The sequence below is a fragment of the Nannobrachium achirus genome, assembly GCF_963921795.1.
Source record: "Nannobrachium achirus genome assembly, chromosome: 3".
Lineage (NCBI taxonomy): Eukaryota > Metazoa > Chordata > Actinopteri > Myctophiformes > Myctophidae > Nannobrachium > Nannobrachium achirus.
The window spans coordinates 56,065,613-56,090,809 of NC_137812.1; the positions used below are offsets into that span (position 1 = coordinate 56,065,613).

The window sequence follows — 25,197 nt, forward strand, 5'->3', positions numbered from 1 at the left end:
GAATAATTAAAAAATGTATACATATAGACAACATTTTAGGCCAATAAAATAAAAACTATATACCGGTACCTTAATGTCATTGATTGATTGATTGAAGACTTTATTAGAAGTTTGCACAGGAAAAGGTTACAGTTTCATGACGGTACAGTTCACTGGTACAAGGTCTACTAAAAGGAGATCCTAGAAAAGACTAATCTTATTTCCATAGGAAACCATTGAAGTATCTCATATAAAAAAAATACCCCCAAAAAAATCTGCTTTAGGTAGCATGTGAGGGGTCAAAGTAGGGGTTTTTAATTATTCTGAATCCATTACTTGGGCAAAAAAAAAAGATTTTATCGTTGGCTATTCAAAAATAGCAGATCTACAAGGTCACAGCGCTTCATGGCATGCCACGTTGCGAGCTTGGACATCTGCTATTTTTGAACATTTTGGAAAAATCTTGAATCAGTTTGAAAAACGTCTGAGAACCACTGATTTAGAAGGCCTGTGTAGAATCGGCCTCGGGTCTTGATGGGTGTAGTAGAAGGTGTAGTCGGGGGATATCTTTAGAAATAGTGTCAAATCCTGGAATAAATTCCTTACCAAAAAAATTCTTCACCAATGTGTTTGTAAAGGTGTCTAGTAACTATTAATTATTCTGAATCCATTGCAAGCATTTGTTTCGCACCAAAAACATTCCTTGGGCTAGAAATGGACCCCCATACCACTGTGAAAAGTGATGACTCATCACTAAACCATCATTTTATGGGCTGTTTTTATCCCAATGAATGTTTTTTTGTGCAAAACAAATGCTTGCAATGGATTCAGAATAATTACACACACCTAGTTAGACCCCTCACATCCCACTTAAAGCATATTTTTTGGGAGTGATTTTTCTCCCCTATAGTATAGTGTATAGTGAGTGAATGAGACTCAGAATTACCCTAGCTGTCAAAGATTTTCCTAGGGAAACTGAATTTCAGTCTTTGTGAGATGTGTTACTAGACACATTTACAAACACATTGGTGAAGAAAAGTTTTGGTAAGGAATTTATTCCAGGACTTTTTAAGATATCCCCCGACTAGTGTAGTTCCCATTATCCTGCCTGAAGGCTAATCTTGTTTCCTTTTCCTGAAGAGTCTGCTCAGGCAGCGTCTCATGCATGACACAGTCAATATGAGAACCACTACCACCGCTAGACTTAGTGCTGTAATGATGTCCAAGCTGTGATACTGGAACCAGTTGAGATCATGGGCCGCGGCTCTGAGGTGATCTGCTCCTTTGTGCCGCATCACATACTCTGTCCAGTACACTGACAGCTCAGAGGGGTTCATTGGACGATCCTTATGGAGGGCTGAGAGCTTCTCTATGTTCTCCTTGTACCTGCAGAAGAGCATGGGTTTTAGGGCATTGGTTCTCAAACTCTTTCATATCAAGGACCCCCATATTAATATGTATGTATTTGCCTGCGGACCCTCATCTGAAAACGCTTTGTTGAAAATGTATTTGAAAATAGCAGATCTACAAGCTCACACTGTGTCATGATACAACGCTTATAGCATTTGTATATCTGCTATTTTCAAATAGCCTATAGCCTATATTTTGAGAATCCCGGAAAAAGACCATGTCGAAACGTTGGTTATCAATAACTTATTCGATAAATAAATGATGCTGCATCGTGGCTACGAGTGTGCAGCCTTTTCTTCATTTTTAGACTTTTGCACCAAGGTCAGCAGCAAGTCAGCAATACTGGTGTGCATTTGAACTGATTTTGACACATTTTGCTGGGGAGCCCCTGGACCTGTCTCAAGGACCCCTGGGGGTCCCTGGACCCCACTTTGAGAAACACTGGTTTAGGGGTGTGGACAAAGTTGCTGTCGTTAGTCTTGGTATAATTCACATTAAAATGTACACGTCTCTCAAGCATTCGTTTTTTAGGTTGATTTATGTTTTATTTTTTACAAGAATGGATATACACTGTACACATGAACATATATTTGTACATACTGTATGTCTAAAGGATAAAACACAAAAAAGCATGACAGATTACTTCCAATATGACTCTGACGTCCACAATCACAACACCAGAGGGAGCTCCACTAATCGCGTTCAACCCAGATTTGGCTCAAACAAGGGGTTAAATGTGTTCTCCTCTGTAAAAGGTCAAAGCCTTTTTGGGTTTAAAATCCTCTTAGCAGACCTTGTATTGAACTGTACTTTCTTGTGCTTTTGATTTTGCATCTTGTGCTTTTGATTTTGCAAACGGCTAATTAAGTATTCAATCAATCCATTGTGGTCCATTGTGGAAGCAAAAAGCCTCATGGGTACTGTAAATGGAACCTGAACTTTATTCTTAACTATTGTTCTTCTAACTTCTACCGTACAATATTTTAATGATTTTCAGATGGTTCTTTAGCACTTTCTCAACCATCAATCTCCACAGGGCTGTACAGTGCAATAGGACATGTCCTTTGACCCCTCACCTGGTGCTATTGATGACATCACCTAGTCCTTGAAGGAGGGTTTCCACAGTGACGGTCTTTAGGTCCAAAACCACGCCCACTCCCCTGCTCGCCATCCGCTGAGCATTGTCAGGCTGTTCTGCCGTGATTGGCAACATCACCATGGGAACAGCATGACACACTCCCTCATAGAGACCATGTGAGCCAGCGTGAGTGATAAAAGCCCGTACTCCAGGGTGTGCTAACAAACAAACATGGCACGCACACACACACCCGCACACACACACACACACACACACACACACACACACACACACACACACACACACACACACCATATGAACAGACAGACTACTAGATGATACATCATTATCATATTATAGATATAAGTACTGTTGCTCTAAATTGACCAGAGTTGCAGTGCTGTCACAGTACCTAGTAGGTCATTCTGTGGTACCCATTTCATCATCTTTACATTTTCTGGGATGTTGCTAGGAACTGGGCCAGTGTATCGCCATATAACCTATAGGACGATGATACACGAAAGAAGAAGAAGACAATTATAATACTGTCTGATATAATGGAATACTTTCTTGGGCTTTCCTGTTACATGACTTTTATCTATACAATGTAAGCGTCTCTACCTTTTGTGGAATTTGTCTGAAGGCTTCCAGAAAGACAACAGCTATCTCCTCTGGCAGAGATGACACCATGGATCCCAGGGTGAACACCACAAAACCATCAGCTCCTGACACCCAAGGCTGTAGGTCCTGCACAACCAAACACACATACTGTACAGTAGGTGGACAGTAGCATCTCTCTCACTTTGCCAATTCAATTCAATTCAATTCAATTCAAAGGGCTTTACTGGCATGAGAAAACATACGTTTACATTGCCAAAGCAGAAGTATGCACAATACAATCGAAACAAAATATGTATATAAGTGAAAGGATTGAAACAGTTATCAAGCATACATGCAGGCATAGGGATATTATACAATGATTAATATTCTTTACGGTGGTTGTGTTCCAGTTGATATCCTTCTCCTATCGCAGACAGCAACAATTGTTGCTGCATGCTGTGTTTGCACATTGTTGTACTTCACCCAGCAGATGTGGGGGTTTATCATTTTTATCACTCTGGAGTTTCTCTGTGTGTGAGTGCCTTGTTATGGAGTGCATCTGGGTCACTTTCTTTTAAGTGGTTATACAATTTGAATGCTCTCTTTTTTATTTTGATTAAGAGTAGGTATCGTGATTTATGATCCTAATTCTGCCCTACATGTCACTCTCTCTCTCTCTGTGAGACATACTGTAAACATACTGTACATCTTACCTCAGGTAGAGGGTTCCTCAGGTCACAGTTCATCCCTCCCACCAGCACCACGTTGGGCATGAGAGGGCGTGGGTGGTCCAGTGTGAAGTCAGACCTGGATGAAGTGAACCAATTTGTTGTTGTTTTTTTGTGTGTGTGTATGACAGAGAGAGAGCAGCTGCATACATCCATTATCCCTACATAAAGAATGTAATAGTGGATCTAAGGATCCACTTGGGAACGGCATGGCTCCATGTAGCTAGCCTATGTCGCCGCCGTCGGTTGTCCATGACATCAGTTGTCTATGACATATCTATGACATGTACTGTACCAGTAAAGACTCCCTAATCGGGAGATAAGCGACCGTCAGGTCGCAGCGTGATTTTAGGCCAAAATGTGTAGCAGTGTCCAAAAATGTGTTCGAAAAAATCGGCCTGATGGTGGCACTAAATGGTACAGATCCATGTTGATGACATGAGCGTAGATATACTGTGTAGCGATTTGCGTGATTTTAGGGCAAAATTTGTAGGAGCAGTGTCCAAAAATGTGTTTGAAAAAATCGGCCTGATGGTGGCGCTATATGGGACAGATCCATGTTGATGACATGAGTGTAGACATACTGTGTAGCGATTTGTGTGATTTTAGGGCAACATCTGTGTCCAAAAATGTGTTTAAAAAAATCGTCCTGAAGGTGGCGCTAAATGGGACATGTTGATGAGATGAGTTTAGACATACTGTGTACCGATTTGCGTGATTTTAGGAGCAGTGTCCAAAAATGTGTTTTGCAAGAATCGGCCTCATGGTGGCGCTAGAAGAGGGCCATGTGAGAATTGATGGATGGAGGTTGTGGTTTGGCAGGCAAGGAGTGTGTGTGCAAAATTTGGCATGGATCGGGGCAAGGGTTGCGCAGATATGAGCAGGGCAAAAGTGTGACGTGTGACGTGTGACTGACGGACGGACAGACAGCCGGTGGAGGTTTTGATAGTAAGTGCGAACTGGCGGTCGCAATGACTCAAGGTTTTAACCCGATCTGAGACCCACTAGCTTCCACTATAAAATGACAGTTTAATATTATTTCCAAAAGTATAAAACCAATGTGAAATAAAATGAGAGGAGGTACGTAGGTGGCCTATTGGCCTATTAAGACAGATACCACACAGACCAACCCTGTTATGGACCATGGTTCTCAACCTTTTCAGCTTGTGACTAATAAATGGATTTTTATAGTGTGTTTCTCTTTTAATCATTTGCATGTTGATCAAGTTGATGATTTTTATGTAAGCAACTACAAGCTACCCTAAACCTAACATGAAGTCCAAAATCCTTCGTTAGTACCAACTGAGTTAAGGTATTTACGACGTGGGGGTGTTTCAGGACCTGTTGATGTGAATATCTTTTGTCTTTGGGTTTCTCCCTTGGGGGAGGGACTTATATGCTATTGCTATGTAAAATGAATGCTGGCTCTGGTGGCCTCAGAACTTCTTTGAATAAACCATGCAAGGAACACTTTCAACCCTCCTGATATCTGGCTTTGCGTCTTTTCCTTTTTAGATAATGTTTGTAATATAAAGGTTTAATTTTCATAGATATCAGTGACCCTACTGACCCCACAAAATAATCATATTTGAACTGGGGAACCACCACCCTGATAAGCACTTGGAATGTAGGAGTTGAGGCATTCAATTGTTTGACTCTGTTCCAATATTTTTGTCTCTAATATTATTTGACAATTTGGCCAATATCTGACCAGTTTTTCATAATAAAGTTTGTTGATTACTTTTGGTGCAGTAATGGCTTTTTCTTTTCTTTCTTTTGGAGGTATTAAAAATGTCTTAAAAGCCGTTCAATTGTCAGTTCACTGGCACTGTCATCTGGGGACCCCTGCAAAATCATGTGGGCGGTATCGACCCACAGGTTGAGAACCTCTGTTATATAGAGGGCTATAGGCTCCTTTAGACAGAACATAAACATTTTTACAGTTACCTCATCAGCCAGATCGCAGCGTCTTTCAAAACCTCAGCTGTACCAACATCTTCTCCCAGGAACTCAAAAGCTAATCTGTCATAATGCCAGTAGATCATTCGACACATCAATGGCTCCATTAAAGCAATCTGTTAGACCAAAATCAGGCATTTGTATTTGTAAATCGCATTTACAGTACATTATGAAACAATCTATGGGTCCTCCACAGAAACGCTTTGAACAGAGTAGATGTAATTTCCTGTATTCTTTTTTTTTTACCATATATTTATTAGGTTTTCTTTTTTCACCGAAATTTCAATAATTGTTACAATTGTAATTTGTTACATAACTTTTTTTTTTTTACATATATAAGACGAAAACAAAACAGCAACAACAGCACTACTCCCCCCCTGTTCTGACATTAAGTGCCCCAAGTTACAGTCTTTAATATATTGAATAAAACGTCCCCATATCTCCTGAAACACCTCTTGTTTGTCCTTCAAAATGTGATTTTTTTCCATAGGTAGACAAAGTCTGTCTGGCCCCCACCAACCCCAGTAATAATGGTGGTATAAGAGCACCAACAACACTAGTATATCGTCGTTGTCGGGTGGAAACCTTTTATCTCCAAACTTATATGTTCTTTCGCAAAGTAAAGCCCTGCTTCATCATACAAGGCCGTCGCACAAAAGTAGTAAAAACAGCAGATCTACAAGCACACAACGCCTCTACACCTTTATTGGCCCACATTTTGAACCCCCCGTCTGCTCTACCCGGTACGAATTGCTTGTTACCCCAAATCGGAGTGAACCAGGAAATGTGAGAAGTTATATCCAAGTAATTTCCTTTATTCTTGTTTCATAGTTCATTTTGACAGTTTGATACTTTTATCAGGCTGTACTGGCAGGACAATTGTGGTTACTACATTTTGTAATTACATCCATTAAAAAGCGAAAAGTAGGCCTACAAAATGCATTTGATGCTTGAAGCAATTCAAGAGCAATCTTTGATGCCTGAAGCAATTTAAGAGCAATCTTTAATAATACTCCTTACTTCAAAATTCTCTTTATGGTTGCATGCAATTACAATGTTGTAACATGGACTGTATGTGTACATTCACTATTGGTCTCTTTTTATGTGCATCTCATGGTGTGTATGGCAACCGTTCAGAAATAATCTGTTGCACCAGGCAAACCCACCCACAATACTAAATAAGCGTACCCAATAAAATAGCCTGTTCTGTTTTTAAGGACTAATTGTCCTGGACTAATGTTTAAAAACTGATGTGGCCTGGTCAGCTTTCATGAAATGTATATTGAGTGTGCGTTAAAGTGCATGTAGGTTATCCTGTACATTTGAATGTTTTACTGTAAGGTTTGCTCACCAAAGTGTTGAGAACTCTCTCCTTGAAGTTCATTTTATCTGTTAATCGACTGAAGAACCGAGGAACATATGAGGGAGGGGCGGGGCAGGCAGAGGCCTTCATATCCATGCCACACGGATTTCCTCTCAGTAAATTGATGACTGGCAGACCTAAAATAATGAATTCGTAGATTCTTAGGGAGAGGGTTGAGGTACAGGGAAAACATCTCAATTGTGTGTCACCACAGAGGCACTCACCAAACTTCCTGGCTATCAGAGAACCTGTTGGCTGCACAGGATTTGTTAGAACAGCGTCAAAGCCCTGCAGAAGGAGAGGGGTGGGAGGGTATATGCCAGGGAACAGTTCCACAGTAGTTTCATATGCACAAATGTTGATAGGTTTCATGAAATCATTTTCAGTGGAAGCCAACATTTTGCCTCAGTGACAATCACCATTCTGTTTGTTTGATTGATTGATTGAATACTTTATTAGAAGTTTGCATAGGAAAAGGTACAGTTTCATGACGGTACAGTTCACTGGTACAAGGTCTACTAAAAGGAGATCCATGAAAAGACTAAGCTTATTTCCACAGGAAACCATTTAAGTATCTCATATAACATTCAATGACAGACGAATAGAACACAGTACTATGCAGTAGATATGTAAAAATGAGAGAACAAAAAAAAGAGTCTAAACAGTAAGTAAGTAAGTATATACAAAGAAGGGGCAGGGGAGGGTAGGGTTGGGCTAGGTTAGTTTTTTGAGCGGTGGTCACACCGTCTCCATAGCGTGGCCGTGTGTGTATCCGTCCGTGTGTGTGTGTGTGTCTGTCTGTAGCCTCTGGTGTATGTAGCCTGAGTAGTACCCTGGGTGACCAGAGAGGTGCTGTTGAGTCTAGCCTGGCCTGTGCATCAACTGCAACACACACACACACACACACACACACACACACACACACACACACACACACACACACACACACACCCCCCCCCCCACCGCTCAGTTCACACGAGTGTGATTTTTTTTTACCAGTTGCGAACGGCTGCTGCCTGTAAGTGGTTTTTCAGGGCAATTTTAAAGGATGCTAGTGATCCACACTCCTTTATGGCCTTCGGTAAATCATTTATTTAAGAATAGTTGTCACCTCACTGTGGCAATAAAGCACACTTAAGCACACACCAAAGGGGTAGGGGTCTTCAACGTTTTCAGGCCAAGGACCCCTTTGTTGAGAGAGAAACAGGGACCCCCACAACCTTTTCATAGATTCCATAATAGTTTCATTGTTTGACAACACAATCATCAGTGTATTTTGCATTCAAGCCAATTTGTGTTTTCAGATATTTAACCACTTGTATCATTAATACTTAATAAACTTGACCTTTCACTCTGTACTTAGTCTGCTCTTATTCCCCTCTACACCAAACTATATAAATATCACAAAAAGATGTTTTAGAGGACCCCCTGTAGTAACTCTGAGGACCCCATAGGGGTCCCGGACCCGCTGTTGAAGACCCCTGGTCTAAAGCATTGTGCTGATCATACATGACTGTAGTACATAGGGTTATCCACTCACCTGCTGTGATAGATGTGAGATGAGACTCGTGTTACGCAGCAGACTTTCTGCAGTGCTGTGGATGACGCTCATCATGTGTGACATATGACCCATCTTCTCCATGAAAGATTTGGTCATCATTTCTGAAATCCCCGCAAAATGGGCATCGAATTCCGCCTGCCCATAAGGGACAGGAAATGTCAACGTGGTGTAGTGTTTACCAGGACCCAGACGCAGAGAGACCTCGGGCATCACCACGGTTACTCTGTGTCCACGGCGACCCATTTCTTGGGCTACAGCTTTGAAGTCCACCCAGTGACTCCCGTCCAGAGGAATCACCAGCAGATGACCCGTGAACTTACTGGAGGATGCTGGAGTAGTGGGCATGTTTACTTCTTTGCCCTCAAAACCACTGTTTTCTACAGCAGACTGGCTTTTGTTTTCCCCTCCAGCCCCGTTCAGCTCCTTGACTGTGCTCAGCAGGAAACACACTTGTACAAATGCTTTCCACATTCTGGCCCCTCTACTTGTATTACTGTCTATCTTTCTCTTCTATGGTGTTCTTCTCTTTCAAGTCAGTGCCATGTGCTGGAGAACTCATGCAATTCCTTCCACATTCCTCCCTTTTCTGAGAATGTCTCTGCAAACAGTGCAAAGCCCTGATCTGTGGTCAAACAAAGTCCTCCAATAAGTGACTGAGTTGAAAACAAACCTCTTCAGACTCTACCCAACCTTAGCCACTATTAGCCTACTCCTCATTCATACCACTGCACCTTTTGTCACTTAAAAGCTAGTTATTCTATGTATGTTGGTTTCTTGTATTATGTATGTCACTTAGATAATCATATTGATTGACCACAAATCCTAAAATGTTATTTAGATAGCATGTGGTTCAGACAGATGCTACAGATAGCAATAGGCCTACATCTTTTACATTTGTATGGTTTAAAAGTCTATGGAACTACCTCTGGTGGAGTAGTTGGGATTTGGGAACATCGCTTGAAAATGTTTTGCATAATTATTTGGGAGACACAATCCTGTGAACAAAGAGTGAATGCCCAAATTATACATTTAACAATCTGTATCTGTATCTGTATCCTTGCTGTACTGTATGTCCAATCCAATGGACATTATTTTGGATTCCTGTTGAGAGAAATACTCCTGTGGCAAGATCATCTTTTTTGTTGTTTAACAGACATTCTAAAACGGCTAGTTCCATTCCTTGATTCTGCATTGGCTGGTTGCTGTGGTATATAAGACTATAACCCACACCTTGAATCAGTTTATATCAAAGCCAGGTGCGTTATTTCTTTCCACTGTGCCGTGAGGCTGAACTAGAGAAGCGAGCGTTTGATTTTCTCTCAAATCCTGCCGTGCGGGTGCTTCTAAGCACCGCCCGCATGCATAGGACAGTGACTGAATGGCTCTGGGCGGGGCCTGTAAAGGCGAAAAGCGCCTCTATTCTCTGTGTATAGTGTATAGTAAGTGAATGGGCCCAAACTTTTACCCCTATAAAAGAAATTGCTCAATGCTGACAGGCGGTCAGCAGGTGGTTTCATGAATGCATGCATATAGACAATATTTTAGGCCAATAAAAACTAGAATTGAATGTTATTCAATAATAAAGTTTTGGTGCTTGTTGTTTTCTTAATGTGTTAAGCCGCAGGGGGGTCCGGGAGGGTAATCTGCCTAAAATGTATGGCGAAATTAGTACAGTTGTGGACACAAAATGACAATGATCGTGCCTAGTGTTCACCCACCAAATGTCAGCTAACCCCTGGAAATGCACACATGATATGTACTGTATTTGGTCCACGGAGCGGCTCCATATGGCCTGCCCATCCCAAAATATTTTGTTCCAGGGACCCCCAGAAGTAAAGATTTGAGTTAAAAATGTTCACTCTGCATTTGCATGGGTCTAAAACTATCTGCATTAGCATCGGGATTAATTATTGTCCTTATAGGACTGGTCGGATCAATGCCATGGTTATCTGACATTTTCATGAACATGATCAATTACACTTATCACAATAAAAACAAAGGCCATTAATTCAGCAATGATGTTCATGGAACACGTTTTAGTCAATCCAAGGACACAGGAGGAGGATGCCATAGTTTGGAAGTGTATTAGGCAATGGGAATGGATTTACAAATAGCACAGGCAAACCCATCCACGTTTCAAATCTATTGACGACTATAATGGGCCTGGCCGTTGGTTTTATATTGTGGCACGTTTAATTGATCACATCTCATAACATTAGTGTCTCTACCAGGATTGAACACTGCATATGCAAACATGTCTTTTTAACACAGGGAGTAGAGTAGCCTAGATGGAGAGAAAAACAGATCTCCGATCTCATCTCATGCTTGTGTAACTTGGAGATAGCCTAGAGAAACGACACTTCTCCATCTCAGTCAGTGCTTGTGTAATTTGCGGGGAATATATTAATCTGACTCTGATTACAAACCACTTGAACTCCGACTTCTATATCCTATCATGCCAGGGGAACAAACCCAATTGCAAGCTTGTTGATTTTTGGCAAAAATAGATTTGGTGTAGTGTAGACTGAATGGTCAAAGTAAAGAGCAAAATTGGGTCCCGTTTTATTCCAGAGGTTTTGAAGAGGCAGGAGTAGTAGGTTTAGATGAGGTGGCAAGGTACAGTAGCTCCGTGCGGTGCAGCACAGCGGTGCTTAATAATAAGCTTCCCCTCCGACAAACGATTGCGTTCCAGAAGTCCTTCTGATGGACTTTTCTTGGCTGTCAATGTCTCTATAGTCCGAAAAAATCGCTCTGAACGTGATTAAAACGATAGTGTACTCACTGTGTACGCTGTATTAACTATATGGACAACCGTGCATACAGCCAGGCACCAATGCCTACATAAGCAACTCACACACGGAGAAAGGAATACCACTCCCCCTAACCTAATAAAGCAGGGAGGGCAAAATCGCGCTCTTTCGAACAACCATCATTTCGACCGGAGGGTTAGCAACTCACTCCATGGACGAGGGTTAGAGTCGGGTGTCGAAAAGATGACTTGTGGAAACAGCGACACGTTCCCAATAAAGTAGGGAGGGCTATTCTAGCCCACTCAAGCTGTGGCGCTCGATTCCACATCTATGCTATGCCGAGGGCACTAACATACGTGCAGACAGACTAGCGCCGCCCGCCCATCCTCCTTCAGACACATTTATCGCCTTTCCCAAACCAAAGAAGGGGGGCTACTTGGAGCAACTAGCAAAGCCCACAAAAGGAGGAGCATTCGATTCCACATGCTCTGCACGCTAGCGGGCGGCGCTCTAGACTTGACTTATTGACAATAGAATACGTGGAGGCAGCCTAGAGCGCCGCCCACGTGTCCTCATCAGGGGACATTTATCCACTTTCCCATGCCCACGTGACTGTCAAAGCGATTTCCGAGGGTAGTTAAAGAGTTTTGGCTATCACCAAAACTAAAAAAGAAGTCAAACGGACACACGATTAAGGAGATACAAATGAATTGAACAAAAGCTTGTTTGGCAATTTTTGCGACGTTTCTGCGATATTTCGTGACGTTTGAGTGGTCTTTTTTATTTATTTTTTATTTTTATTTTTATCCCACAATTTTGTAACCCATTTTTTCACCCAGTGCCAATTGCCTATGTAATCCTGGGCTCTGCTCTCCCTCTGCCAACCTGGGGAGGCAAAGGACTGACCTCATGCTTCCTTCTATGCATGAGGAGTCCAAGTTGCTTCTTTTCACCTGACAGTGGAGATTTCCCTGGTTTGGACGTAGCGCGTGGAAGGAACACGTTATTCCAACCAGTTCCTTTCCCCTCCATCAGACGCCCCGGCTGGCCAGGGGGAGGCATTATTGAGACCAGGATTACGTGCATGTTTTTGTGAGGGTATCAACCCTAGGAGACACGGGGAGAACATGCAAACTCCACACAGAAAGGCCCTATCGCCAACCCCACCTAGGGTGTGGGCGCTGATGACACGGAGGAGGAACACGCCGCCAGTGCCCACAGCGTCCCCCGGCGGGAATCGAACCCAGGACCTTCTAGCTGTGAGGCGAAGCGCTAACCACTGCGCCACCGTCCCCCCTTTGAGTGGTCAATTATCTAGCTGAGTTCACTCTGATCACGTCGGTGGTTACATTTTGAAAAAAGACGCAGCGATACCAAAGATCCAAGCTAATATGTCTGTCTTGTTTAAGGAAAATAATACAACTACGAGGGAAAATAAATTGTGTCATCCCAGCGAACAAAGGTTCAATCATTTAGCTAGCTGAGGTCTCTCTGATGATGTGGGTAGTTGATTTTTTGAAAAAAGACGCAGCGATACCAAAGATACATGCTAAAACATCTGTCTTGTTAGTAAACACTGGCCTAGCTACCCGAAAAAAAAAACAAAAAAAAAACAACGTGGCATCCCAGCGAAAAAACGTTGACTCAAAGTATGGGATGTCTCTGATCAAGTGCGAGGTTAAAATTTGAAAAAAGTAGCAACGCTTCTGAGATAAATGTAAATATGTAGTGTTTTGTATCGTTCCAATTTTCCATTGCACAAAAAATACATTTTTGCTATGTTTTGCGATTTTTTTGCGTGAATCTAATAGATCATGCGAAGAGACCTTCACTTTGTGATCGTTTTGAAGAAAAAAAATAAAGTCAAACGGCCACACGATCACGGAGAAACAAATGAATTGAACAAAATCTTGTTTGGCAATTTTCGCGACGTTTCTGCGATATTTAGAGACGTTTGAGTGGTCAATTATCTAGCTGAGTTCACTCTGATCACGTCGGTGGTTACATTTCTAAAAAAAGACACAGTGATACCAAAGATTCAAGCTAATATGTCTGTCTTGTTTAAGAAAAATGATACAACTACGCAGGAAAATAAATTGTGTCATCCCAGCGAACAAATGTTCAATCATTTAGCTAGCTGAGGTCTCCCTGATGATGTGGGAAATTGATTTTTTGAAAAAAAGACGCAGCGATACCAACGATACATGCTAAAACGTCTGTCTTGTTTGTAAACACTGGCCTAACTACCCGCAGAAAAAACAAAAAACGTGGCATCCCAGCGAACAAACGTTGACTAAGTTAAGTATGGGATGTCTCTGATCAAGTGCGAGGTTGAAATTTGAGAAAAGTAGCAACGCTTCTGAGATAAATGTAAATATGTAGTGTTTTGTATCGTTCCAATTTTCCATTGCACAAAAAATGCATTTTCGCAATGTTTTGCGATTTTTTAACATGAATCCAATAGATCATGCGAAGAGACCTTCACTTTGTGATCATTTTGAAAATAAAAAGAAGTCAAACGGACACACGATTACGGAGATACAAATGAATTGAACAAAATCTTGTTTGGCAATTTTCGCGACGTGTCTGCGATATTTCGTGACGTTTGAGTGGTCAATTATCTAGCTGAGTTCACTCTGATCACGTCGGTGGTTACATTTTGAAAAAAGACGCAGCGATACCAAAGATCCAAGCTAATATGTCTGTCTTGTTTAAGGAAAATAATACAACTACGAGGGGAAATAAATTGTGTCATCCCAGCGAACAAAGGTTCAATCATTTAGCTAGCTGAGGTCTCCCTGATGATGTGGGAAATTGATTTTTTGAAAAAAAGACGCAGCGATACCAACGATACATGCTAAAACGTCTGTCTTGTTTGTAAACACTGGCCTAACTACCCGCAGAAAAAACAAAAAACGTGGCATCCCAGCGAACAAACGTTGACTAAGTTAAGTATGGGATGTCTCTGATCAAGTGCGAGGTTGAAATTTGAGAAAAGTAGCAACGCTTCTGAGATAAATGTAAATATGTAGTGTTTTGTATCGTTCCAATTTTCCATTGCACAAAAAATGCATTTTCGCAATGTTTTGCGATTTTTTAACATGAATCCAATAGATCATGCGAAGAGACCTTCACTTTGTGATCATTTTGAAAATAAAAAGAAGTCAAACGGACACACGATTACGGAGATACAAATGAATTGAACAAAATCTTGTTTGGCAATTTTCGCGACGTGTCTGCGATATTTTGTGACGTTTGAGTGGTCAATTATCTAGCTGAGTTCACTCTGATCACGTCGGTGGTTACATTTTGAAAAAAGACGCAGCGATACCAAAGATCCAAGCTAATATGTCTGTCTTGTTTAAGGAAAATAATACAACTACGAGGGGAAATAAATTGTGTCATCCCAGCGAACAAAGGTTCAATCATTTAGCTAGCTGAGGTCTCTCTGATGATGTGGGTAGTTGATTTTTTGAAAAAAGACGCAGCGATACCAAAGATACATGCTAAAACATCTGTCTTGTTTGTAAACACTGGCCTAGCTACCCGAAAAAACAAACAAAAAAAAAAACAACGTGGCATCCCAGCGAAAAAACGTTGACTCAAAGTATGGGATGTCTCTGATCAAGTGCGAGGTTAAAATTTGAAAAAAGTAGCAACGCTTCTGAGATAAATGTAAATATGTAGTGTTTTGTATCGTTCCAATTTTCCATTGCACAAAAAATACATTTTTGCTATGTTTTGCGATTTTTTTGCAAAACATAAAACAAGACAGACATATTAGCTTGGATCTTTGGTATCGCTGCGTCTTTTTTCAAAATGTAACCACCGACGTGATCAGAGTGAACTCAGCTAGATAATTGACCACTCAAACGTCACAAAATATCGCAGACACGTCGCGAAAATTGCCAAACAAGATTTTGTTCAATTCATTTGTATCTCCGTAATCATGTGTCCGTTTGACTTCTTTTTATTTTCAAAATGATCACAAAGTGAAGGTCTCTTCGCATGATCTATTGGATTCATGTTAAAAAATCGCAAAACATTGCGAAAATGCATTTTTTGTGCAATGGAAAATTGGAACGATACAAAACACTACATATTTACATTTATCTCAGAAGCGTTGCTACTTTTCTCAAATTTCAACCTTGCACTTGATCAGAGACATCCCATACTTAACTTAGTCAACGTTTGTTCGCTGGGATGCCACGTTTTTTGTTTTTTCTGCGGGTAGTTAGGCCAGTGTTTACAAACAAGACAGACGTTTTAGCATGTATCGTTGGTATCGCTGCGTCTTTTTTTCAAAAAATCAAAAACGACCTGAATGTAAAGGAATATATAGAAATAAAGTAGGTCTACAGCTTCACCTTGAATAGGGGATTAATTATTTAGGCTAGAATCGCATTGACAAACACAGCAGAAGTCTATTTCTTTCGTTCTCTGGTCATCCTTCGTTTATGGTGTTGCGTGAAGAAGAAAAAAAACACAGCTAATAATCTACAAGCCCACAAGTGCAACACGTTGCATCATGCAGCGATCCTTTCTGAACCTTCTGAGCTTGCTCGTGGTTCAAACTTATTTGTATTCTATAGCCCATTTTTAATTAAACTGTCCGGTCTGGAGAACGTGATGATACGGGATGCGATGCGCTCGTAATGTTGTGATGAAAGCTGGAATCTTTACCAACTCAAAGAGCTGCATCATTAGTTAATAGTTTCTCCTCGTTGCATGATTAAAAGTGTTTTACAGAGCAGCGAGCATCGAGTCTGCATGGTCATCCATCGTTTACAGTGACGCGTGGAAAAAAAGCTAAATCTACAAGCCCACAAGCCACAAGTGCATGGGGGGAGCGTTTCGCTGTTAAGAGCGAGATTTCCCCCAACAGGTTGCATAACGCATGAGCGATCCTTTCTGAACCTTGTGTCGTTGCATGAAGAATATTTTGTTAAAGTTGTACCATGTAACTTTTTTTATAAAACAAATCTTAAAATTGTCCTAACTGTTAAATCGCTAAAGTTTTAGAACACCCACTCCGTTATTTTCAGCTTCTGAAGCCTTCTCTTTATATGTTTTCTATGATCCTGGCCGTGGACCGGATTTCGCGCCAAAATGACGTAATCTGCATCATCTGTATACGTTGTGTATACGTTGCCCAATCACATCGCCGATCATGCACACATGGTACACTACCGGCCAATCACAGCGCATCTTGAAGTGGGGTCGCCATATTTGTAGTCGCCCGTGTGTCTCTTTACTCAAAAGGTAATCTCGCCTACCAGGCAGGGTGAAGTAGTCCGTTTCTCCGGAATGCCTGAACGCACAGGAACCAGGGACCCCTCTAAAGATAGCTCTCGGCGTTGTGGAGGCAGACGCGGGGGTGTGAAGGTACGAAAAACGGGCGAAAGACGCGAACGCGACCGCGGTTTGCTATAGGGCTACTGACCACTAGTTGAGCATCTTACACAGTATAGCTTTAAATCCATTTGTAGCGTTCAGGGTGAGAGAAGAGACGCAACAAACCGAACTGGGGAGACTGTTTTTTGCAGGTCTTTCAGTCCGTGTGTTGCCATGTCTGCTAATTATAAGCGACTCTGGGCTTGATTTCCGTAAATTTGCTTGTATGTATTGATAGTGGCTGGTTGCGGTTTATTTGTTGTGAGCTTGTAGATTGGCAATTTTCAAGTAGCTGATGCGGCGATGCGTATAGTTTTAAAGTGCTCGTGTGGCTAGATAATATCACTTTTTGGGGCTTATTTTTGTACACCTGGTTGCTTATTTCTCTCGCAAAATCTGGCAACACTGGTTTTGATCCCGTCACAATGGCTTGGTGAAAACGAGCGATACCAGTATTTTTGCTGCCGATGAGGGCATGTGAAAACACCCAAAAAACTAAACTCCCGGCAAGTTATGCTAATTATAATTATTTATTTTGCCGGGAAAATTCCGGAACTGCAATGAAAACATGCCTTAAGTTAAGTATGGGATGTCTCTGATCAAGTGCGAGGTTGAAATTTGAGAAAAGTAGCAACGCTTCTGAGATAAATGTAAATATGTAGTGTTTTGTATCGTTTCACTAAGCGATACCAAAGTTACATGCTAAAACGTCTCTCTTGTTTTTAAACACTGGCCTAAACACTGGCCTAACTACCCGAAGAAAATAACAAACAAAAAAACAACAACATGGCATCCCAGCAAACAAACGTTGACTTAGTTAAGTATGGGATGTCTCTGATCAAGCGCGAGGTTGAAATAGCAACGCTTCTGAGATAAATGTAAATATGTAGTGTTTTGTATTGTTCCAATTTTCCATTGCACAATAAATGCATTTTCGCGATGTTTTGCGATTTTTTAACATGAATCCAATAGATCATGCGAAGAGACCTTCACTTTGTGATCATTTTGAAAATAAAAAGAAGACAAACGGACACACGATTACGGAGATACAAATGAATTGAACAAAATCTTGTTTGGCAATTTTCGCGGCGTTTCTGCGATATTTCGTGACGTTTGAGTGGTCAATTATCTAGCTGAGTTCACTCTGATCACGTCGGTGGTTACATTTTGAAAAAAGACACAGCGATACCAAAGATAAAAGCTAATATGTCTGTCTTGTTTAAGAAAAATGATACAACTACGCAGGAAAATAAATTGTGTCATCCCAGCGAACAAAGGTTCAATCATTTAGCTAGCTGAGGTCTCCCTGATGATGTGGGTAATTGATTTTTTGAAAAAAGACGCAGCGATGCCAACGATACGTGATAAAACGTCTGTCTTGTTTGTAAACACTGGCCTAGCTACCCGCAGAAAAAACAAAAACAAAAAATGTGGCATCCCAGCGAACAAACGTTGACTAAGTTAAGTATGGGATGTCTCTGATCAAGTGCGAGGTTGAAATTTGAGAAAAGTAGCAACGCTTCTGAGATAAATGTAAATATGTAGTATTTTTTATCGTTCCAATTTTCCATGGCACAAAAAATGCATTTTCGCGATGTTTTGCGATTTTTTAACATGAATCCAATAGATCATGCGAAGAGACCTTCACTTTGTGATAATTTTGAAAAAAAAGAAGACAAACGGACACACGATTACGGAGATACAAATGAATTGAACAAAATCTTGTTTGGCAATTTTCGCGACGTTTCTGCGATATTTCGTGACGTTTGAGTGGTCAATTATCTAGCTGAGTTCACTCTGATCACGTCGGTGGTTACATTTTGAAAAAAGACGCAGCGATACCAAAGATACAAGCTAATATGTCTGTCTTGTTTAAGAAAAATGATGCAACTACGCAGGAAAATAAATTGTGTCATCCCAGCGAACAAAGGTTCAATCATTTAGCTAGCTGAGGTCTCCCTGATGATGTGGGTAATTGATTTTTTGAAAAAAGACGCATTGATACCAACGATACGTGCTAAAACGTCTGTCTTGTTTGTAAACACAGGCCTAACTACCTGCAGAAAAAACAAAAACAAAAAATGTGGCATCCCAGCGAACAAACGTTGACTAAGTTAAGTATGGGATGTCTCTGATCAAGTGCGAGGTTGAAATTTGAAATAACTAGCAACGCTTCTGAGATAAATGTAAATATGTAGTGTTTTGTATCGTTCCAATTTTCCATTGCACAAAAAAATGATTTTTCGTGATGTTTTGCAATTTTTTAACATGAATCCATTAGATCATGCGAAGAGACCTTCACTTTGTGATCATTTTGATCACTGTTCATTGTTTGGCAATTTTGACGACGTTTCTGCGATATTTCGTGACGTTTGAGTGGTCAATTATCTAGCTGTGTTCACTCTGATCACGTCGGTGGTTACATTTTGAGAAAGGATGCAGCGATACCAAAGATACAAGCTAATATGTCTGTCTTGTTTAAGAAAAATGATTTAACTACGCTGGAAAATAAATCGTGTCATCCCAGCGAACAAAGGTTCAATCATTTGGCTAGCTGAGGTCTCTCTGATGATGTGGGTAGTTGATTTTTTGAAAGAAAACGCAGCGATACCAAAGTTACATGCTAAAACGTCTCTCTTGTTTGTAAAGGCCTAAACACTGGCCTAACTACCCGAAGAAAATAACAAACAAAAAAACAACAACATGGCATCCCAGCAAACAAACGTTGACTAAGTTAAGTATGGGATGTCTCTGATCAAGTGCGAGGTTGAAATTTGAAAAAAGTAGCAACGCTTCTGAGATAAATGTAAATATGTAGTGTTTTGTATCGTTCCAATTTTCCATTGCACAAAAAAATGATTTTTTGCGATGTTTTACGATTTTTTTACGTGAATCCAATAGATCATGCGAAGAGACCTTCATTTTGTGATCGGTTTGAAGAAAAACAAAGAAAAAAAAGAAGAAGAAGTCAAACAGACACGATTACGGAGATACAAATTAATGGAACAAAATCTTGTTTGGCAATTTTCGTGACGTTTCTGCGATATTTTGTGAAGTTTTGAGTGGTCAAATCTAGCTGAGTTCATTCTGATCATGTCAATCACGTCGGTCTTTTGCTTTTCCCCACTTGGCCACTGTATTTCAGCTTGAAGCTATATTTAAAGAATTGTTAAATCAATACAGCATGGAATTGGGGGGGGGGGGGGGGGATAAAACGTGAAAATGACAATCGCTGTCCTTTTTTTTATGATCCCATTCATTGTATTTGTATGTGTCTCTGCTGGCTTTATATAACATAGTGGTTCTATAAGCATGTATAGTATCAGTGCAGGTGGTTTCAAATTTTCTGAAATAAGAGTTAGGTCCTAAAGGTCCTATAAATTAATTGTGAAAAAAAAAATACAGTAATTCATCCATTGATGAGAAAAATAAGGAATTTACTTTAACTACATTTAAAAGCATGTACTTTTGACTGAGCTACTTTTACCTCAACCAATCATGTGTTAATTGTCCACGGTGTTCACCTGCGTCCTGTTAGAGAGTCTATTTATACTCCAGTGTTTCCCCGCCCCTGGCACATTGTGACCCAAACTGTTGCAGTGTGAAGATGTTTGTTATTATGTGGAAAGGTTGCCGACTGATGGCCTGTATAGGTCTGGAACGGCAGCCTTTTTATTAATTTATTTTCTATTACGGCAAGGATGACAGAGACTATATTAAGTTTGGCTTGGTCCGATCTGCCTAATAAAGATGGTTGAGCAACCCAGCCCATGGACTTAACACACAAGATAGTTTCCCATTTAATTTGACAAACAATGAGCCAAAAACTAACCAACATGACAATTCACTATGATCAATCGAAAATAACAAACTGAAACATCCAAATACATACAGGGACAATTAATACAAATTAAAACAATACTTTTGTAATTTGGTCTATCTTGACAGCAGACCCAACTTGAACTTAGTTGAAAAGCAAGGATTCTACTCTAGGCTGTGGAAAGATAATCTAAATGCACACCTAATTAAATGTAATGCATGGTCAAGACAATCTGCTGCAGTTAAAACAAGTCATAAGTACATTTTATTTAGAAAACACATAGGCCTACAACAACCAAAGACAGACCACAGTGCTGCGCAGCATAATTGTACAGTTGTACACACAAGATGTAGCTGCCATCAGATTTTTGTTAAATAAATTAAAAGGTTAAATAATCTTGTTTCGGTCCATTTCATGTTTCTATGTGTCTCTCTTTTCCTACTGAGGTACTGAGTTAATTTCCGTGTTTGACTACCCCAGGTCACACTGACTTCTTGACAACTGATTCAAATCTGTTGATGAGCAAGGATGGTTTAGGATCACTGTTGCTATCAGGGGCAACACAGAGAGCATTGCTGCTGTGTAGTCCAGAGATATGCTGATTAAGAGTCAAATTAAGATTAAAATGTTTTCAAGATTTATTTCCCCAGAGTTGATGTGGCCAATGAGTTCTCTCAGCATCTGGCATTGATACATTCGATGGCATGGTGCTAATAAATGTTTGTACAACATAAAGAACACCTTTTGTGCATATATATCAACTGGAGGGAAGATATCAAAGTTGAAACACAAGCATCAAAAACATGTCCAACAAGCACTGAATAATACTGACAGTGTTACACAAAGGTAAAATAAAATAATTATAGAACAAAAACTGTACTTTAGGTACAGTACCGGTAGTAATGGTATTAAAATTGTTGTTTTTCTTAAAAAAGAAAAAAAAGAAAAAAAAAAAAAAAGTAGTTAAAGCATAAAATAATGTAGTGTTACACAATTGTGTTGCAGGTGGGTGATACCAATACAGTTAAACAACAGTGTAGAGTCACTGCCCTGTTCACACTTACACCCCAAATCAGATGTGTTGCCATTATTCACATTGGAATCAGATTTTTTTTTAATCACATCTGAACAAGGAAACGGATTTCTGCAAAATCAGATTTGAACCACTGTATAAAAGAGTCAGTCATATGCAGCCACCCTCCCCATATTTCCATGGATTGGATCCTCCCAATCAATCACACCTGTCCTCACTCACTCATTAGTGGCCTTGCTATATAATGCCTGCAGTGGCCTCAGTTCTTGTCAGGCTGCTGCAGCAGTAACATCTTCTCAGCCTGAGAGCGCTCTGTCCTCAAGTCTTATTGGCAGGTCTTGGTTATGTGTCACTGAATATAAAGACCATAACTGAAGAAGCCTCACTACCTCCTTGCCCGATGATCAAAATGCTATCCTGTGCAGCGGAAAATAAACAACAAACAGAACTCTGTTGTCCCACATTGTTGCCGTACCGTGTGAACCAAAGTAGAGCTCTGCTCAACAACCACTTTCCTTAACCTTGTTCAGACTGGGGAAACTAACCTGACTACAATCAGGTCTTGGCTACGTGTTTCAGATTTGAGAGAGAAATCAGATTTGACTTGAGGCCTAAAACTCTTCAGAATCCTCCGGCAGGGATGGCTGATGATTAAGCAGTCACACCTGTGACAACTAGTTAGTTTGGCACCTGAAAAATAAGCCATCCCCTCAAACAAGCACTGCAAGCTTGTAGATCTGCTTTTTTTTTTTTTTTTACATGACATTTTGTTCAAGCCTTTATATATTTTTGACCCAATTCTATTAAAGCTCAAAGCTTGTACATATTTCATTTTCACATGAAAAATATATATTTAGAATTATTCACCCACAATTCTTATTCTAATGGATTGATTATTTTTTATAATCAATTAACTGATAGATACCTTTATTATCCCAAGGGGGGAAATCGGTCGCCCGGAGGGAGAACAGCAGTTTAAGGTTATTTACAATTACAGAGAAAAATGTGTACAGTGTAGCCTACTGTATACAGTAAAAGAGCAAGGTACACCAAAAAAAAGGGGGGAAAAAATAGCACCAGAATGCATTGAACAATCTTTCATCAATTATTTGGGGTTTCATACTGACCTAAGATTTGATTTACAAACAGTCCACTAAGGGGAGAGCCCAACTGGTTTGCGATGGTTTTTAAACTTAAAACCATAACACCATAACAAAGACGTACCACCAAGTGCACAATTTCGATGATTTTGGCCGAATTCCCTCCCTGCTATTAACCACAAGCAACAATTGAGTTATCCATCGTCTAAATGAACATGCATTCTGTCTCTGACATCAAGCTAAGCAGCCAAAAGTAAATCAGGGTTGCTGATACATTTTTAAAATCATAGACCTATCACTAACAATATTAGCTACAAATGTATTCAAAATAATAAACTTTGTGTCTCAGTCTGTCTCGGGGGGTCCCGGGTCCAATGGAACTGGGTGGGACACATCCACAAAGTAGTCAGATATTTTTGTGATGCTGATGCTAGGGCTTTACAGCAGCATGATGATAGCATTCTGAGACGCATTCAGCGTAGACTACACTGAAGTCATTCATATTAGTAAGACGCCTCAGGGCAGCGCCAATTCTTGGCCATCTGGCCAGTGATGTATATCGGACCAGTTACCCATATATGGAGACCCCTAGTACCTGGAGATACATGTACTGTATGGTACATCCCTTTTATGCCCATACATGGAGATCCTTGTCTGAACCAGATATGGGCCGTCTTCCTCCATATAGGCATTCCCATATGAAGTCTTGTTAGATATGGGCTTCATATTGATGACATCAGGGATCTCCATATATGGGCATAAAAGGGATTCTGTTAGTGGTTCCCATGACCTCACAACATACAATCCCTTTATGCCCATAGCCTGATATAGATATACCCAAATATTTATAATGCAGAAATGCTATTTATAATGCACTTTAAAAACAATTGCATACCTCAAAGTGCTCCAGGGTTTACAAACATTGGCATAAAACAGCAAAGGCAACGAAACAACTATAAACATGGCTAAAAGGCCCAAGAATAATGGTGCCATGACATGGGTCAGAAAGCTCATATTAGTCAGAATCTGGTGATGTTAACCTGGTGAAAAATACTATGCCTTAATGCCTAAACCTAAACCTAACATAACCCTAACCTCAGTAAAACTATGCCTAACCCTAAAACCTAACCCCAACTAAATTCTGACTAATGAGCTTTCTGACTAATGAGCGTTCTGACTTATGGGCAGTCCCCAGAATAATTAAGACACTTACACAGCATTTACTGACCAAAACAAATATTTATTAATCTGCATTTGGCCGGGTCTGCAGTGTGCTGCAGATCCTCTCCACGCTCTTAGAGGCACTGGGTTAAATTAATTATTGACTGGTTTATTTGACCTAACACTTGTATGATGTTTGCTTGGCCCTCCAGGACCGCAGTGGTGACCACCTGGGCTCTTTCTGCAGCAGAGGAAGTGCACACACTCTCACCGCGCACCTCTCCTCTGCCTACCGCACCACCGTTCGTTGGCATAAAGGTGGCGTTGAGTTGCAGGACTTTGTCCGCGTACCCCTCGGGGAGCAGGTTCAGGTGTGTGAAGGTAGTAATGGTGTCAAGGCGATGCGACGCTCCGAGCAGTTCGGCCATAGTTTTCGTCACGACTTTGGTGGGGCCCTCTATTCTGGAGTCCAGTTCGGAAGAGGAGGCCGTCTCGGCGGTGGAAGTAGAAGTTCCCGGCTGCGGCTCGGACTCCGATTCTGCCTGGCGTTAGAATTACATTGTATTTGTAACTAGAGTAGAGTTTTCAAATACATTTAGTGAAGTAGGTACAAAAACTTCTCTGGACAAGCATTCCTTGGCATCAATAGTGGTTTTAAGGTGATACATATATCAATACTGCTCTTCATATATGCCATCATATGGGAATATGACATCAAGTCTCAATTTTCAGCACCCTACAAATGAATAGAACGTTAGAATGACATTGTATTTGTTATATAGGCATAAAAAATGTAGCCTATATGCTTTGCATCTTGGACCCAACGGGCCTAACGTAAGGCTAAAAAACATTAGCTAGCTAACATTAAATCAGGAGGTTTGTGATCAATTGAATTGAATACATGGCAGGCGGTTATAAAACGTATGCTGCCATGGAGCCGGGAGAGCCTGATACGCCATCACAGTGTACTGAAGGGCAGCAATAAACTGCAGGAAATAGGTCGAAATCTGCTGGTGAAGGTGGTGGAACCAATTATCCTGCGGTTGACCATCATGTTGGTTCAAGTCCACCGGATGCTGTTCCTGGGTGATGGGCAGCAGCTGAACCATCGTGGAGTCAGCTTCAATCAAATGCCTTGCAATGATATGCAACCATTGTACCACCTCCGCCCACATCCGGGGATGATGGTACACCAGAGAAAGAACTAGTCGACATTCTTGCCACATCGTCCCAGTGATTCCACCACCCTTTGCTCAAAAGC

At 40.7% G+C, this 25,197-nt stretch overlaps 1 protein-coding gene across 1 annotated transcript; it reads right to left on the reverse strand.

Annotated features, from left to right (window-relative positions):
* Window positions 1-1,077: 1,077 nt before the first annotated feature.
* Window positions 1,078-9,149, reverse strand: LOC308282335 (UDP-glucuronosyltransferase-like; the record flags this gene model as incomplete). Its single annotated transcript, XM_080722682.1, has 9 exons — window positions 1,078-1,365; window positions 2,466-2,685; window positions 2,880-2,967; window positions 3,089-3,214; window positions 3,781-3,874; window positions 5,743-5,870; window positions 7,106-7,254; window positions 7,342-7,405; window positions 8,658-9,149. The coding sequence occupies 9 exons, from the start codon at window positions 9,147-9,149 to the stop codon at window positions 1,095-1,097; spliced, it is 1,632 nt and encodes a 543-aa protein (XP_080578808.1). The 3' UTR covers window positions 1,078-1,094.
* Window positions 9,150-25,197: the final 16,048 nt, after the last annotated feature.